This window comes from Trichechus manatus, unplaced genomic scaffold, assembly GCF_000243295.1.
Source record: "Trichechus manatus latirostris isolate Lorelei unplaced genomic scaffold, TriManLat1.0 scaffold00011, whole genome shotgun sequence".
Taxonomy (NCBI): Eukaryota; Metazoa; Chordata; class Mammalia; order Sirenia; family Trichechidae; genus Trichechus; species Trichechus manatus.
The window spans coordinates 5,292,292-5,310,133 of NW_004443947.1; the positions used below are offsets into that span (position 1 = coordinate 5,292,292).

A 17,842-nucleotide genomic window follows, 5' to 3' on the forward strand; every position below is an offset into this window, starting at 1 on the left:
CTATAAAAATGGGTGAGTTATCTCAAAGGAAATACGTAAAGAGAGAGTAGGGCCAATAATTAATCCTAAGGAAGCATCTGTTACTAGGTAGAAGCAAAAAGGATAAATAAAAAATACACAGAAAATATGGTCAGAGAGGCAGCAAGAGAACAATGATGTAGACTGCAGGACACTATAAGGGAAAAAATATATTAAATGTAACAGCATGTTCAAAGAGAAAGGGAACTAAGTGGAGATATGGAGAGAAAAAAAAACAACTGGGAACGTGGAAACGGCAGTTTCAAGAGCATGGTGAAAACTGGGCCCAAATGCAATTTTCATTTCAATACGTATTCATGGAGTGCCTACTATCACCAGTCTCTAGAAAAGAGCATCATGTTTGGTAAAGCAGAGAGTCAGCAAAAACAAGGGAAACCCACAATGAGATGGAGTGACACAACAGCCACAACAATGGATTCAAACATACCAACAATCATGAAAATGGCACAGGACCAGACAATGTTTTGTTCTGTTATGCATAAGGTCACCACGAGTCTGAGCTGACTGGATGGCAATGAACACTTTGTTCCAAACACTGGGTTTGAGGAAGAAAATAGGTCGTAGCAAAAAATTAGCAACATGTACCCACTAAAGAGGAAGGCCCTCAATGAGATGGACTGATACAGTTTTTGCAACAATGGGCTCAAACATAACGATTGGGAGGATGGTGCAGGACCAGGCAACGTTTGGTTCTGTTGTACATGGAGTCACTAAGGGTCAGAAGCAACTCGATGGCACCTAACACCACCACCCACTAAAGAGTTGGAGAAAGTAGGATGTAAAAGAAAAGAGAGAGGAAAAAAAAAAGTCTATACTTTATTTAAAAAGTTAACAAAATGGATTCTTACCAGAAGAAGATAAGATTCATCTTGTGTAATTTGAGTCTAGGAACAAAAAAAATATAAGGAAAGTTTAAGTTGGCTTCTAGCACTGGTTTTTCCCATTAATAAATACATACTAAGAAATAAATGTTTTAATATGCTTTTAGAATATCATTGCTAGCTTTTTAAAAAAGTTTTTGTAATCTGGCTTAAAACTGTAACACAAAATAAGGAATTTTAAGGATGCCTTTTGTTTATAATATGTTATTTCTGGAAAACACAGTATATTAATTTTAAGTTGTTAAGTAATCCTTATATGATCACTTTACATTTAATAGAAGGTCTTTTGCTGAGGCCCATAAGAACCCAACAAGTTCAAGCACATGCAGTGATTTGGATTACGCTCAGGATAATATCCTGGTTTTTTTGTACATTGCTCTGCTTATTCAAACACTCTTTCCATTTAAGAAACCACTGACTGCCTTTCCTCCTAATCCCCTCTCCTGCCTCATTTGCCTTCTTAAATATGAAACTTCCTCTCACTCACATATAAAATTGGATAAGAAAAGGAAATGTCACTAATCTAAACACTGGTTTATCTACCATTATTGCAAACAAGTTATACTATTACTGATGCAATACTGCACAAACAGTAACAAGTTTCCAGTGTCATGTTGCTTACAAAATGGCATTGTTTTAATTATCATGAGAATATTCTTCACAAAATTAATATACTGTAGGTTGACTGACTGCCACATAGAAGTTGTTTTCAAGTGAATGTCCTAAGAACCCATAGAAGCACTTGCTCATCGTGGTGGCATATGCATTAAGATATGCCTGTTGAAGGGAAGAAAATAACTATTTTGATTTACCAATTTATGTGGCATTATTAGTTACATAAATTTTATCCAACATAATTACTTGAGAATCCAGAACTTCCAATTATTTTAACAAACATATTAGATTACATTTAATTTTGTGCTAGCCACAACAGCAACTCTATACTGATGCAGCTTTAGAATATGGTTTATTGAATTCATGAGTTGTTTTCCAGGAATGAAATAATGACATCAAGGCCATAACTCAGGGGCAGTTTGTGTTAAATGCATTAATTGGTCTGCAGCATGCATGGAAAGGAAGCAACTATCTAAAGTGACACAAAATGTATAATTTTATATTGCAGCTAACGTGTTTTTCCTCATCAATATGGATGAGTTTTGTAATCTGTATTTAAAAGTTGACATTAAAATTCACATTTAACAGATAAGTATGTTCCCTTTGGCCAGCCCATTCCAGGCAACATATACCTTCTGCACTTCTCCATTCACACCTACACCTGCTGTCTACTCTACACTCACTGCTTAAAAATGATTTGTACTTTTAATTATGATGACAGTGATAACAAGGTAGTCTCATTTCTATAGTGCTGTATATTGAATGTCACAATTAGAAAAACTACCAGTCTAATGTGATGTAAGGCTAACTAATTGTTCTAGAAGTCAGTCTTCTTTAATACAGTAAAAATGGTGTTAACTTACTTTCACTAGATAATCGTTGGGAATTCAGTCTGAGTCTATATTTTTCATTTTCTTCAAGCATTCTAGAAATGACTTTGTATACTCCTTTCCATACTGAAACCTTAAAAAGATAAGCACAGGTAAGGAACACTGAGCATAAAAGTAGGAATACATTTTGTTGGAGGCAATTGGGAGTAACTCAATCGTGTTGCATGTCAATGGCTATAATCATTATAAAGCAATATTAGCACTCAGCGAACTAAAACCTAAACGGAATTGTTTCCCCACAATGACTGAATTCTTTGATCTCTTTTTCCAACTTTTCTAGCCTTTCCTCCTTGTAGTATTTAATTTAACTGTCCTGGATGAAGTTTCCTTTCAAAAGTAGTGTCTACACAGTCCTACCTCAATAGTTCCCATATATTCCATTTTGTTTTTGAAAAGTAATAAAAAGAGTGAATTTCTATTCCAATGTCTAAATCACTGGGCAATGATTTGCTTTTTTAATGTAATTTATTCTAGTAAGAATTACATATTTCTCCTAGGACATACTAAAGCAAAATTACTGGAGAGCATCAATATACTAAGGTCCCTGTATAGGACTCTATACTAGAGTAGAAAGAATGAGAACTATGGGATCAAACTGATCTAGGTTGAAATTCTGGCTTTGCCACTTACCAGTTGTTTGACACCGGGCAAGTTTTTACATCTCATCTAGGAATAACTTAATATAGTGAATTATTAGAATTAATTAAAAAAATGTGTAAAGCACTTAGCCCAGTGTCTAGCACATGGTAGTTTTAAAGTACATATTCGTTATTAATCTGTTTTCCTCTCTCAAGAAGAACTGGTTTGTGGAATAAATATTTCTTAGTACAGTGGGAAGATTAGATGGTCACTCAAATACATGTGCTGCAAGGGTAAGTCATCTTAATGTTATTTTATACTATATGTAAAATATATACTATATATAGATGATATGCCATATATATTTTAAATGGATTGTAAATCAAACTCAAAGCTCATAGACAATACAATTTTATGTGTCATTATCACTAACAATTCCTTTAAATTGAAGTACAAAAATATATAGTGGCAATCAAAGATCAAGTAGAGCAACTGATCTTGAATGTTTTTAAAACACTCAAGGTACCATGACACTTGGACCACCAATAGTGAAAATGGTTCAGCGGTAAACATCCTTGTCGGTTTTCTTGATAGAAACTTAATATGCATCCCTTGTCTTTAAAAAGAACACTATGTCACTAGTATGGATATATTATTCTTTTCTGTGAAATTCATGGTTTTCTTGTCATACTACATTACCTGTCACAGTTTGTTAAAGTCTATGTAACATATACCATGCTTTGAAAAATCTTCCAGTGGGTTACATTTTGATTAAAATGTGTTTTATACCTTCAAACATTAGAAAAATTACTCTTTACGGTTCATAAATATTTCCAAACCAAGTTCCATTTCTGCTAAATTACTTCTATTTTCCCATTTCAATAAATTATTCAAAAGATGGAACTATTTTCACTGTCTTGGGTATCCACACATGTTCGTATTTAGAAAGGATGATCTAAAATTCAAATATTGCTCATGCCCCTTTAAATTTATATACCTCTTTCTTTTTCTTCTTCATTATTTTGGATGCTTCACTCAAAGGTATGGGAAAATCATATTTTTTAGCTATATTCTTCTGGGTTAAACCTAATTTTTAAAAAGAGATTGAGAAGGTAAAATATCAAGGTCAGCACATATTTGAAAGGACTCACTATCCCAAGAATGGAGATGTCTCTGGAGCTCTCCTTGGGGGCTTTTACACTTGTTGGTATATTTCTGCTCAGTAGATAATACAGAGTTACCAATTAGCTAATAATTTTTCATGCCAAAAATAACCAAGAAAGCTAAACAACTTTCAAAAAATCAATTGCCATCAAGTCAATTCCGACTTATTGCGACGCCATGTGCGCAGAGCAGAATAGCATTCCCTAGGGTTTTTGTGGCTGTGACCTTTTAGAAGAAGATTGTCAGGCCTTCTGAGGTGTCTCTGGGTGGGTTCAAACCACCAACCTTTTGATTAGTAGATGAGCACTTAAAAACAACCATGGAAATGTCTAAGAAATCATCCAGTTCATTCTCCTTCCTTTTCTGATGTGAAAAACGAAACCCAAAATTATGGTTCTGCTACTCAGCAACAGAGCAACTAAACAAACACAAGAAAACACATTTTGCCCCAGCTTGTCTCTCCAGTCTCCATTCCTGCCCCAACTCCAGACACATATTATGCTTCCAAAAAAACCAAGCCCATTGCCATAGAGTCAATTCCAACTCATAACAACCCCGTAGGACAGAGCAGAACTGCCCCATAGGGTTTCCAAGGAATAGCCGGTGGATTTGAACTGCCGGCCCTTTGGTTAGCAGCCAAACACTTAACCACTGAACCACCAGGACTCCATATTATGCTTACAACTACACAAAACACCCACAGCATTGGCTCCAACAATACCTTGTTCATAGTACATGGAATATTTCTATATTATGTGTTCATAATGCATTGCCTCCACTAAACTGTGACCTCTGGAGGGCAATGGCCACGTTTCTTATTCATCTTTGTATCCACACCACCAGACCCAAAGTAGGTACTAATGAGGTTTGCCAAAGTTAAGTTTCCTGACTCTACCCACTAAACCATGGTGCCTTTCCAAATGTTAATTGTCAGAAGAAATTTGTTTGTAGTCCAAAGACAAAATCATAAAACAATGTGTTCCCTGAAAGCCTTTATATTTTCCTTCTGTCTGGGACACTCCCCCTACCCTTAGCCTTCCCCACCTCATTCCTGCCCTGCCGCCACTCTATACCTGGGTTTCTCCTGTTTATTCAATATTTAACTTTCCAGGGGGCCTTCTCTGATCTCACAAAGCACCCTACGCTCACAGTTAATATAGGATTTACCATGTTGTTTACTTGAGGACTGTGTTTTATTGTTCACTAGAGACTTAGCATCTAACACTATAGATATTAGATACATAATAGGTATTCCATTTGTTGAATTAATCAGAGTATGCTCTAGAATGGCATTTCCCAATTTGTGAGATCCATACCACTGAATATGAACAGAACAGACATAACACAAAAGAACATTATTAACCCACACAGTGAGAAACTCATTCCCTTTCCAATTCTTTTTTCAATCTTCTGATTACATCAAGGAGATAGTCTTAGTTTAGTGCTGTTGTTGTTATGTGCCGTTGAGTCAATCCCAACTCACAGCTACCCTACAGAGCAGAGTAGAACTGACCCAGAGGGTTTCCAAGGAACAGCTGATGGATTTGAACTGCTGACCTTTTGGTTAGCAGCTGTAGCTCTTAACCACTGAGCCACCAGGGATCATAGTTTAGTGCTAGTGCTGGTATACATTTTGACCAAAGACAACCTTCAGCAGACAACCTATTTAGCTGGAATTTAATAATATTGTTTGCCTTTATTAGGTTTGTTTTTAATTAACTTCTATTTATGGTTAATGGTACAGGTTCTCCACTGAGGCAATGATAAAAACTGTTCTAAAAAGAAATTTAGTTAAGAGGAAAAATGTATCTATTTTAATAAATAGGTAAATGACAGGATATGCAGATATGACATAGGAAAATAACTCATTTGGGAAACTGCTCTTCATTCATCCTTCTCTCTAAATGTTTACAGTCTTTGAAATACTATACTTACATCATTGCCAAATTCTTCCTGTTTGTGAGTCTTAACTAACCTAGATATATACTCTTTGAGGACAGCAGTCATTCAAGTCTATCTGTAATTACTTGGAGACTAAAAATATGTCAAGAATATAGACGATGTGAAAAAGAGAAAAGATTTCTTCCACTTATTTTGTGTATATAACTGAAGCTAGCTCCAGGGTATGCAGTGAATTTCATCCCAACCTATATTTCAAAGTCTCTCTAGCACTTTTTCACACACCCTGACCCAGTCAAGCTATACTTCTAGTTCTTTCTTAATCACTATCCATCAGTGATCTGTACTCAGTGCTTTACTCACACTTTTTTCCACTTTTAATACCTTCCTCTTATCTAGGCTCCATGTGTAAATCTCATTATTTTAAAAGGAGAAAGATGAATGTTTCTTCCATCACCACGAAGCCTTCCCTGATACTCTCATCCCCCAATTATTCACCATTTCCCAAGCACTTATCTGTACCTCTACCATAGCACTCATCATCCTTTATTAATAAAAATTATGAATATATCTCCCAAGTTCTGTAAGGATGGGGAGCGAGGCTGATTAGTCTTGTTTGAAATGTTAGAAGAGTTACCTGATTTGCCTGTCCCTTGGACTCTGAACTCCAGTTCACTTTACAAACAACTGACAAGTTTATCTTCCAGAAGTGCACCTGTCTCTGATAACTTTACTCCACCATTCAAAAATCTTCAGTGGCTAGAAAACGACATTCTCCAAGGCATCCTACAATCTGGCCCAAAACTAATTTTTTGTTCCTTTAAATAACAAAAGGTGTGTCCACTATGTGCTAGGCACGAGCTGATCGTCCCCTTCCTTCAAGCACTCTCTGTTCAATGTGCCAACATTTATCGAGCACTTCCTCTGTACCAGACACTGTGCTAGGCACTCTGCATGCTTTACTTCATTTAATCCTCACCACAACCCTTTAAGGCAGGAATTATTATCCCCATTTTACAGATAAGAAAACTGAGAATCAGAGTAGTTAACTAACTTGGCCAGTATTACAGTGCTAATAAAATGACAGAGCCAGGATTATGTCTTTCTGACTTCAAAGATAAAATCTCTACTATACGACTAGCAATTTCTCCATTCATGCCCCTTGATTTTCTGCCTCTGTGTCTCTTTTAACCCTGAATAATCAAAGCCCTACTCAGATCTCTCTCTTACAGCCCTCATATGTACTAGTTTATATTCCCATTATGTATATACAAGTTCCTAGGGAGCAGAATATTTGTCTTATCCATCTGTGTCACTAGCACCTACCCCAGAGCCCACAACATGGTAGATGTTAAATAAATATTGTTGAATGGATGCATAATTCACCTTTGTTCCCCATAAAGAGCCAGCATAAGAATTTAATGACTATCTATTTAAAATAATAGTAATATTAAACACATTCAAGACTGAGTAAAGCCTAGGCATTCAAGCACTTTCTGGCTTGGCTTAAATATAAGTCTACCCCAAGATCCCACTTCTTTGACTATATCCCTGGTTTCACCAGCACAGCAGGTGGTCACTGAAGTTTTAGGCTCCCTTATCTGCCCAGTTTCCCAGACAGAAACTTCAGACTTGGTCTCAACTCTTCCTTCTTCCTCTTTCAGTCAGTCACCCAATCCTGTCCATTCTGCCTCCATTGCTACTGCCTTAGTTCAGACCTTCTCTCTCTCCACTGAACTACTGCAACTGCCTCATAACTGCTCTCTGGACTCCAGTCTCTCCTATCCTCACACCTTCCCAGTTCTCCTTCCTCCAGATTTGATCTTGTCACTCTTGCCACAAACCAAAAAACCAAACCAAACCCACTGCCGTCGAGGCGATTCCAACTCATAGCGACCCTACAGGACAGAGTAGAACTACGCTATAGAGTTTCCAAGGAGCACCTGGTGGATTCGAACTGCTGACCTTTTGGTTAGCAGCTGTGCTCTCAACCACTATGCCACCAGGGTTTCCCTTGCCACAAAGGAAGTGCAAAAAAAATTCCAAAATTTCAAAACCAAATTACAGAACAAACTGCATTATCATCATCTCCCATCCCAACAGAGCAGCCAACTGGAGGAAAGCCACCCGAGGTCAGCAGAGGCCAAAGTTACAAAAGCAGAAAGCTGGTTTCATAATCCCTACTCTTTGCCACTGTTTTCTTCCCAATATATGTGGGTATCTCTGGCACTAATTCATGTACCCTTTTCCCCCGCTGACGTGCTTCTTCATCTATTTTTTAGTATTGTTCACCTCCAATCATTATCTTAGTGCTGGACTATTATTTGTCCCTGATTTTTAAGTGCTAAAGTAGTACTGACTCCCTCCAGGATCCATTTTGTTCTTTCTGCATTTCTTGCTCTCTTCCTTTAAGGCTAAGTCCTCCCTATGACCACCACCACCATACTCTCTTCTATCCCTAGTAGTACATTTATATGATACGTTATATGAAAAAACCCACCTAAGTTGACTTACTGCATACAGGATATTATAGAAACCTCCCTAAATTGGCTTGGCACATACATGTTATGATAAAAGAATTATGACATAAAATTATATTCTGTAAGGTGGTCTTGAGAAACTAAGTCATAAACAACCCTCGAATCTTAGACCTTGAAGAAAAAAATGTAACATACCAGTCTTTGCTAAAGATGACATTACCTAGCCCTTACTGAGCCAGGCCAAAGTTGCAAATTCACATATGTCTTGGTCATCTAGTGCTGCTGTAACGGAAGTACCACAAGTGGATGGCTTTAACAAAGAGAAATTTATTTCTTCACAGTAAAGTAGGCTAGAAGTCCAAATTCAGGGTGTCAGCTCCAGGGGAAGGCTTTCTCTGTCAGCCTCCTCATCAATGTTTCCCCAGACTAGGAGCTTCTCTGCACAGGGACCCCAGGTCCAAAGGACACGCTCTGCTCCTGGTACTGCTTTCTTGGTAGTATGAGGTCCCCCTGTCTCTCTGCTCACTTCTCTCTTTTCTAGCTCAAGAGATTGCCTCAGGGCACAATCCAGTCTTGTAGACTGACTCCTGCCTTACTAACACAACTGCCACCCATCCTTCCTCATTAACATCATAGAGGCAGGATTTACAAAATATAGGAAAATCACACAATACCAGGAATCACAGCTCAGCCAAATGGATACACACATTTTTGGGGGGACATAATTCAATCCATGACAACATACATACACTGAATTTCAGCTCATGCTCTGAGAAGAAGGCAGAAACAAAGAATCTTTAGTCTCTGATTCTCTTCAAAAACCGTAAGTTTGCAGAGACTCTGCCCTCTACCACTGACCTCAGACCATAGCTACAAGGGACTGCCACCCAGTTCAAGCCATGGTCAAGCCTTCCTGCCAAGAACCTCTCATAAAAGGTAAAAATTCTGAAGTCTAAAGATTGCGATGCTAACCACTGAACTAACATTGTAATTGTTAATTCTGATTCTCCATTGCTAAAATGAATGTCTTAAGGTCTTACTTGCATGCCTTGCTGTCATGGATTGAATTGTGTCCTCCAAGAATATCTGTCAACTTGCCCAGGCCATGATTCCCAGTGTTGTGTGATTGTCCACCATTCTGTCATCTGATGTGATTTTCCTATGTGCTATAAATCCTATCTCTATGATGTTAATGAGATGGGATTAGTGGCAGTTATGTTACTGAGGCAAGATTCAGTCTGCAAGATTAGATTGTGCTTTAAGCCAATCTCTTTTGAGATGCAAAAGAGAGAAGCGAGAAGAGAGACACCGGGACCTCAACCACCAAGAAAGCAGTACCTGGAACAGAGTGCGTCCTTTGGACCCTGTGGTTCCTGACCAGAGAAGCTCTTAGACCTGGAGAAGATTGATGACAAAGACCTTCCTCCAGAGCCGACAGAGAGAGAAAGACTTCTCCTGGAGCTGGTGCCCTGAATTTGGACTTCTAGCCTACTGGACTGTAAGAGAATAAAATTCTGTTTGTTAAAGTCATCCACTTGTGGTATTTCTGTTATAGCGGCACTAGATAACCAAGATACTTGCCATGACTACCTTGCAATAAACTAAACAAGTTTATGCATGACAAACTTGAGTATCTCTCTACTGATTTTTAAACTTCTAAGATTAAAAATCCTAAAAGGCAAAAGTAAACTCAGTTCTGAAAGGACATCAAACAGAATATTTATATAATTTTCAACTTGGGCTTTAGTCATTCCTACCTCCAATCCAATCTCCCCTTACAGCATGAACTAACTCAGTCTGACCCTATCACTTCTCTTGTTCCAAACTTTCAGTGGAAGACCTTCTGGGTAGCTGAAGACAATGGCAACTTCCCAAAATGTCATCCCCAACTACTTCACAATTACAAAAATTCTATGCAAAACCACACTCTCAGTATTACCAGAAGACAGAGAATGCTGTAACTGAAAGTAACTGTAAGTAAAATGAGAAAAATCGTGGACAGCCCCATAAAGCCAAATGGGACTAATGAGGTACAGTAGTCCAGGGACAGGGTACAGAAGGCAGAGGGGGACAGGAAAGCTGGTGATAGGGAACCCAAGGTTGAGTAAGAATAGTGTTGATGTGTTGTGAGTTGTTAACCATGTGTACTAACTGTTAAATGAGAAACTATTTTGTTCTGTAAGCCTTCATCTAAAGTGAGAATAGCAGCACAACTGGAAGAGCATAGTCGATGTCACTGAAATTTTTGAAATGGTGTATCTTTGGCTATGTATATTTTCACAAAAAAAAAAAAGGTTGAGAAGGGAGAGGGTTGACATGTTGTGGGGTTGTTAACCAATGTCATAAAACAATATGTGTACTACTGTTACATGAGAAACTATTTGTTCTGTAAGCCTTCACCTGAAATACAATTAAAAAAAAAGGAAAAAATAAATGAGAAAAATCATTAAATCTCAGAACTGTGATCTCATACACTCCTGCCCTACCCCAAGTAAGGTTTTGTGGCCCTCAAAGGCAGATCAAGAAAAACTGTGGGGAAAGAAAGGAGGGCCACTAAAAAAGGTATCTGTGGGAGAACTGGAGCTATCAGCAGAAAGATTAAATCTACCCTAAATCTGAAAACACTAAAAACTAACTGGGCAGATCACAGCACAAACTACAGGAAAGGGATTTCAATATGTGATTTAAAGGGCCAGACACCACATAAAGCATCAGACACACAGTTTAATGGGGTAGACTTAGGTTAAACGGGTAGGCATGATTTAAAGGGACAGTCTTTCAATTGCACAGTTTCTGGGGGCGAGGGGAGAACAAAAAGGAAGGATCATAAATTAAATTAAGTCACAAAGAAAATATCAGTAACATCCATAAAGTAGAAACATTACAAACAAAACTCTCTGATCACAATGCCATAAAACTAGAGTTTACTAGCAAAAACAAAAAAAAAGAAAGTCCCTGGAAATTTATAAAATCTATTAAGCAACTTCAAGGTAAAAGGGGTAATATAAGCTGAAATTACAATGAAACATTGTATGTTAGAATCCATGAGATATATTTAAAGTAGTGATTAGATGAAAATTCATTGCACTAAGCACACTTATCAGTAAAAAGAATAAAAATAAATGAATTCCTTACTCAAGAAAAGTATATAAAAAAAGTAAACCAAAAGAAAGCACAAGTACAGCAATAATAAATATAAAAGAAGAAATGAATTAGGAAGAGACAAAAATAGATCTAATTAATAATCAAAATCTTGGGGTTTTATCTAAAAATGTAAAAAGCAGACAAAACAGTGGTTAACTTGATCAAGAAAAAGGGAGAAGGCACATATATACAAAAAATGACATGAAAGGGGGAAAGTAGCCATTGAAACATATGAAATTTTTAAAAATTATAATATACTACTTTGCAGGCCTGTATGCAAATAACTTTGGAAACCTACATGAAATGTATAATTTCCTGGGGAAATACAGATGATCAAAACTGACCCACTAGAGTTAGAAAACTTAAACAAACTAATTTCCATAGAATATAAAGTTAGTAAAGGATTGTCCCACAAAAAGCACTAGGCTCAGACAGTGTCACAGAGGAAATTTACCAAACCTTTAAAGACCACATAGTCCCAGTGTTCTATAAATTATTCTAGAGTATTGAAAAGGAAGAAAAAGTTCCTAATTCCTTTATGAAGTAAATATAACATTGATACTTAAACCAGATAAAGAAGTACAAAGAAAAACTACAGACCAGTATCTCTCATGAATATTGATGCAAAAATTCTAAATAAATTATTAGCAAATAGAATCCAATACTATATTAAGAAAAAACTATACCATAATCAAGAGGGATTTATTCCAGGGATGCAAGGTTAGTTCAATATAAGGAAATTCATTTATATCACATACCATATTAATAAATCCAAAGAAAAACATAATTATCTCTATAGAGCTGAGAAGGGCTTTGACAAAATTCACTACCTATTAATGATAAAAATATTGAAGAAAACAAAAATTGAGAAATACTTTCTTAGTATTTTAAATATATATATATATGCCTTACTCCAAAAGTCAGTACCTTATTTAATGGGGAAACACTAGAAGCATTTCCACTAAGACCAGGAACAAGGCAAGGATGCCCACTATCTCCACTACTATTCAACACCGTACTCAAGGTATTAGCCAATGCAATTAGCCAAAATAAATCAATTGGAGGCATAAGAATGGGTAAAGAAGAAATGAAACTATCTCTAATTGCAAAAGATATAATCAATAGGATACCTGCAAAATCATGAGAATCAATGAAAAAACTAACTCTAACAACAGAAGAATTTAGTGAATTAACAGGATTTAAAATTAACATACTAAAAATGATAGGCTAAGTGAAAGAAGCCAGTCATAAAAGACCATATATTATATGATCACAATGCAATAAAATTAGTTAACTAGCAAAACCAAAAAAAAAAAAAAAAAAGCCCCAGTCACAAAAAGACCACATGTACGGTTTCATTTACATGAAATGTCCAGAATAGGCAAATCTATACAGAGAAAAAGTAGATTAGCGGTTTCCTAGGGCTGGGATGGAAGTGACAGTGAGGGGGAACAGAGAGTGGCTGTAATGGATATGGGGTTTCCTTCTGGAGTGATGAAAATGTTCTAAATTGACTGTGGTAATTATTGCACAACTCTGTGAATATACTAAAAGCCACTGAATTGTGTACTTTAAATGAATGAATTGCATGGATTGTGAATTATATCTCAATAAAGCAGTTTAAAAAAAGCAAAGTAGAAGAAGGAATGGGCCCTCAAAAAGGAGGCAGGACTTTCTGGGGTGATAGAAATGTTCTATATTTTGATGTGGTGGTGATGACTAGAGTATATAAATTTCTGAAACCTCATCAAAATGTATGCAAATTAATCCTCAATAAAGTTGATCTTTTAGAAAATCAACAGGCTTCACACACATCAACAATAGCATTTAGAGAACACAATGGAAGAGGAAATCCCATTTACAATAGCAAAGAAGATTAAATACCTAGGAATAAATTTATCAAGAAATATGCAAAACCTACACTAGGTAAATTTTTAAATTTAAAACATTTCTGTAAGACACAAAAGTAGACTGAACAAGTGGAAAGATATCCTCAGTTCTTATAGGGTCTTTGGGTGACACAAACAATTTGCACTTGACTAAAGGTTGGCAGTTCAACTCCATCCAGTGGCCACAGGAAAAAAGGCCTGGCAATCTGCTTCCGTAAAGATTACAGTCAAGAAAACCCTATGGAGCACAGCTCTACTCTGTAACACACAGGGTCGCCATGAGTTGAAGTCGACACAACAGCAACAGGTTTAGGTTTCTTTTTGGTATTCTTAGATAGGATGAATCAACAATTTAAAGATGTCAGTGCCCCTTAAGTTAATTTTTAAATTCAATGATCTCAATAAAAACACCAACAAGCTATTTTATGGTGTCAGATAAATACTAACATTTGGAGCTAAAAGAATTTGCATAGTAACTTTACAGTGGAGAATCCCAGCAGAGACCAACTTAACCAAGTTATTAAGGTCCACATCATCAGTAAGACATATCGAGATCATAAACCCCTTGATGTGATACACTGAGAAGGGCACAACAGTTTTGTGGTATTCTTGCTAAAAGTTCATAATTTCATTCCAATCATGAGAAAACATCAGACAAACCCAATTGAAGTACATTCTACAAAATAACTGATCAGACACTTCAGAAGTTTCAAAGAAAGACTGAGAAACTGTTACAGACTGGAGGAAACAAAGGAAAAATAACAACTAAATACAATGTGGGATCCTGGATAGGATCCAGGAACAGAAAAAGGATACTAGTGAAAAAGTTGGTGAAAATCAAGTAAGATTTATGATTTTGTACCAATGTTAATTTCCTGCTTTTAATAATCATAGTTTGGTTAGGTAAGGTATTAACATTAAAAGCAAGGGGAGGGATATACAGAAACTCCCTGTATTATTTTTTCAACTTTTCTGTAAGTGTAAAATAAGTCAGAATTTAAAATATATTAAAAAAAAGAAAAGAAGAAATGTGAAATTACCAATGCCTTCAATGCCTCACTTCTGCTCAACAGCCCCATTTGAAGTTTGTGACTTGCACACATTTCCTGTATTTGGAATACCCTTCCCCTGAAAAATCCTACTGTTTTTGTTCTTGAAAGACTCAATCCCAAAGTATCTCTCAGGTTGGGTGGTAGTTCAGCTTCCTCCTCACTCTTAAACACCACTTCTGATCAGTACTCTTGCACTTTGTACAAATCCCTGCTCTATGAAGTATTAGCCATCCAGCTCCCCATCCTCTAAAAACCAGTTTTCACTCTTGAGTGGGTTCCTACTCCCGGTGACCTCATGCGTTTCAGAGTAGAACTGTGCTCCATAAGGTTTTTCAATGGCTGATTTTCCAGAAATAGATCACCAGGCCTTTCTTCCAAGGCATCTCTGGGTGGATTCAAACCGCCAACCTTCATTTAGTAGCTGAGCCCTTAACCATTTGCACCACCCAGGGACTCCTTTCCCACCCTCTACTCTTGTTCATTACAATCAACCCCTGAACCCTAGTCACCGGCCCCCAATCATGGAGACTTTAGCGTCTGGCTCACAATCTTCTCCATGCCAAGGCACCCATCATGCGTGGGGGTCGGGGTGGGTGGGTAGGGAGTGTGTTTAAATGGCTCCATCCAGTGACCTCTCCTCTCAGATCTGTGGCATATCTCGAATGACCTTCATTTCCACTATAGCTACCCTTTTCCAGGGCACACACCCTGAAATGAATTCAAGGGCTTATCTTTCCACTCCCAGCACATGCTCTAGAACTTAGACTGACAGACAGCTGAGCCTGGCTGGCAGCCTAACAGGAAGGCTGGCTGACTAGCTGGTGGATTTGTGACCCACTCACTGCCGGGTCAGGTGGATGGCTGGCTGCTTGGCTAGCAGGCCGAGAGGACAGCCATAAGCTGAAATGAGGCCTGTCTGCAGCTGACAAGCTGGCTAACTGGCAGGAAGTCTGGGAGGCTGACAGAGAAGCCAAGTGAGGGCGGGAAGGACGGCCAACAAGGAGGCTCGTTCAAGGCCGAGAAGCTGACTGACACGAAGGCTGGCTCCTGAGGGCAGGCCTAAGACTCCAGACACTAAGCAAGATGGCTAAGAGGACGCCAACAAGAAGGCTGGACTGGCCGTCGGAAAAGCTGACTGACACGACGGCAGTCTGGCTGACAGGAACCCCGCATGAGTGTGGAGGTAGGTCTCAGGCATCGGTCTCCGCCCCCCACCCGCGGGTCTTGTCCCGTCGCGCAACCTGCACGCGCCGCCCGCCTGGGGCCGCTCTGCACCTTCGACGCCCTCAGCTGCGGGGAGGCCGAGGCGGCGGCGGCGGCGGCCGCGGGAGCCCAGGGACGGGCGCCGGGGGGCAGCTCCGGGACTGGGCGTAGCTCCCCTCCGCTCAGGGTCCCCGCTTGCGCCTCCCGTGGCTCCTCCTGGCTGCAGCCGGCCCTGAGCCCAAGGCACCGACGGCCACGCGCCCAGCGGCCGCCCAACTGCAGGACGCCGCCACACTGGTGCGAGCCGAAGCGGGTCACATAGACGAAGCGGGCCAGGTCCAGCTTCTGCTCTCGTTCTGCCGCCATCGCAGCCTTTACTCCCAGCCGGCGTCTGCGTGCCCTCTGGTCCCAGCTGAGCGCGACGGGAACGCGGGTGGGGGAGGGGCCCCAAGCGGCGGGCCATGGGGCGAGGGGAGGGGGGTGCGGGCGGGCATCGGACTGCTGCGCGGGAGGGGGTGAGGAGGTGGGCAAGTGAGGAAGGCCCGGAGGCCAGGTCATTGTGGGGCTGTGTGGAGGGGTGAGCAGGTAGGAGGGGAGTCTGGAGTGGACCACTCTTCAGGGAGGGGATAGGAGGAAAAGGGGGAGCAGGAGGTTGCTCGGCTGAGGGGGGTGGGGGACCACTCTTCAGGAAAGTAGAGTGAGAATCTGGGCACCAGTTCACTTGAGAGGGACCAGATCTTGAGAGGACCCCTCCAAGGAAACGAGCGGAAGGAGAGGGTGGGGAAAGGGCCCAGATCACTAGGGTGCCCCTCCCTGTGCTTGGGTGTGGCACTAGCCCTGGATTTGACCAGCCTAGAGTGTCAGCCGGGTGAAGTTGGGGGCTTGGGGAGATGACAGAACCCTTTGCTGCAGAGGGTTCTGGCTGGAGCTTTATCCTGGCAGATGCTGGTAGTGGGCCATGGCCCTCAAGAGGCACCGGGCAGAGAGAACATGGGCCTGAAGCCACAGTCTTATTCAGGCAGATCTGAGACCAGTCCTGGTTCAGCTGCTGAGGCCACGCCTGACTAGCTGGGTTATTTGGCAAGCCGCTTTCCCCCTCTGAACCTCAGTTTCCTTAGGAAACTCAGGATATTTGGGTTGCTTGGATAAATCAAAATAAGGCATATTAAGTATCTGACACATAGTAAGAGGTAGTTCCCTTAGGCTTGATTTTCATTTAACATTTATTGAGCACATACCCTGTCAGTGGCACATCTTAATTGTTTTACATTTATACTTCACAAATAGCTTTCCCATAGACCATTTCTTTAAATCGATGTGACATTTTACAGCAGAGGAACTGGGGCTCCAGAATGGGAAGCAACTTCCCTCAAGATAATAGCAATGACAGAAACATACTTTTTGTAAAATAAACATTTTTTAATTAAATTATATATGCAGAAAAGTGCACAAATCATCAATGTATAGATGGATGCATTTTCACAGTGAATATACCCATGAGCTATCCACCCAGGTGAAGAGATGATGCTCAGCAGCAGCAACTCATGTCCTCACCTAGTCACAGTCCCTTTCCTATCTTTCTTGATATCAAACAGCATCAGTAAGGTTTGCCTATCGTGTTTGACTTCTTTCACTCAAATTGTCTGTGAGATCCATGCTGCTGCATGAGTTTGTACATCATTTGAATATACCATTTATTCATTCCACTGGAGATGTACATTTGGTTTCCAGTTTGGGGCTATTAATAGCACTGCTGGGATCATTATTATTATGCATACCTTTTGTTGAACATGTTTATAGGGTGTATTCCTTGGTGTGGAATTGCTTAGAGTATACGTATGTTCGGCTTTAGTTGTTGTTAGGTGCTGCCTTAGTTATCTAATGCTGCTATAACAGAAATACCACAAGTGGGTGGCTTTAACAAATTTATTTTCTCACAGTTTAGGAGAGAAATCCAAATTCAGGGTGCCAGCTCTACCAGAAGGCTTTCTGTCTCTGTTGGCTCTG

General features: G+C 39.5%; 1 protein-coding gene across 1 annotated transcript; it reads right to left on the reverse strand.

Moving 5' to 3' along the window:
• Nucleotides 1–903: 903 nt before the first annotated feature.
• On the reverse strand, nt 904–16,393 carry CUNH5orf47 (chromosome unknown C5orf47 homolog). Its single transcript, XM_004371307.1, has 4 exons — nt 15,874–16,393; nt 4,002–4,090; nt 2,399–2,498; nt 904–923 (listed from the first exon to the last, which is right to left on the reverse strand). The coding sequence occupies exons 1-4, from the start codon at nt 16,391–16,393 to the stop codon at nt 904–906; spliced, it is 729 nt and encodes a 242-aa protein (XP_004371364.1).
• Between the last annotated feature and the right edge of the window lie 1,449 nt (nt 16,394–17,842).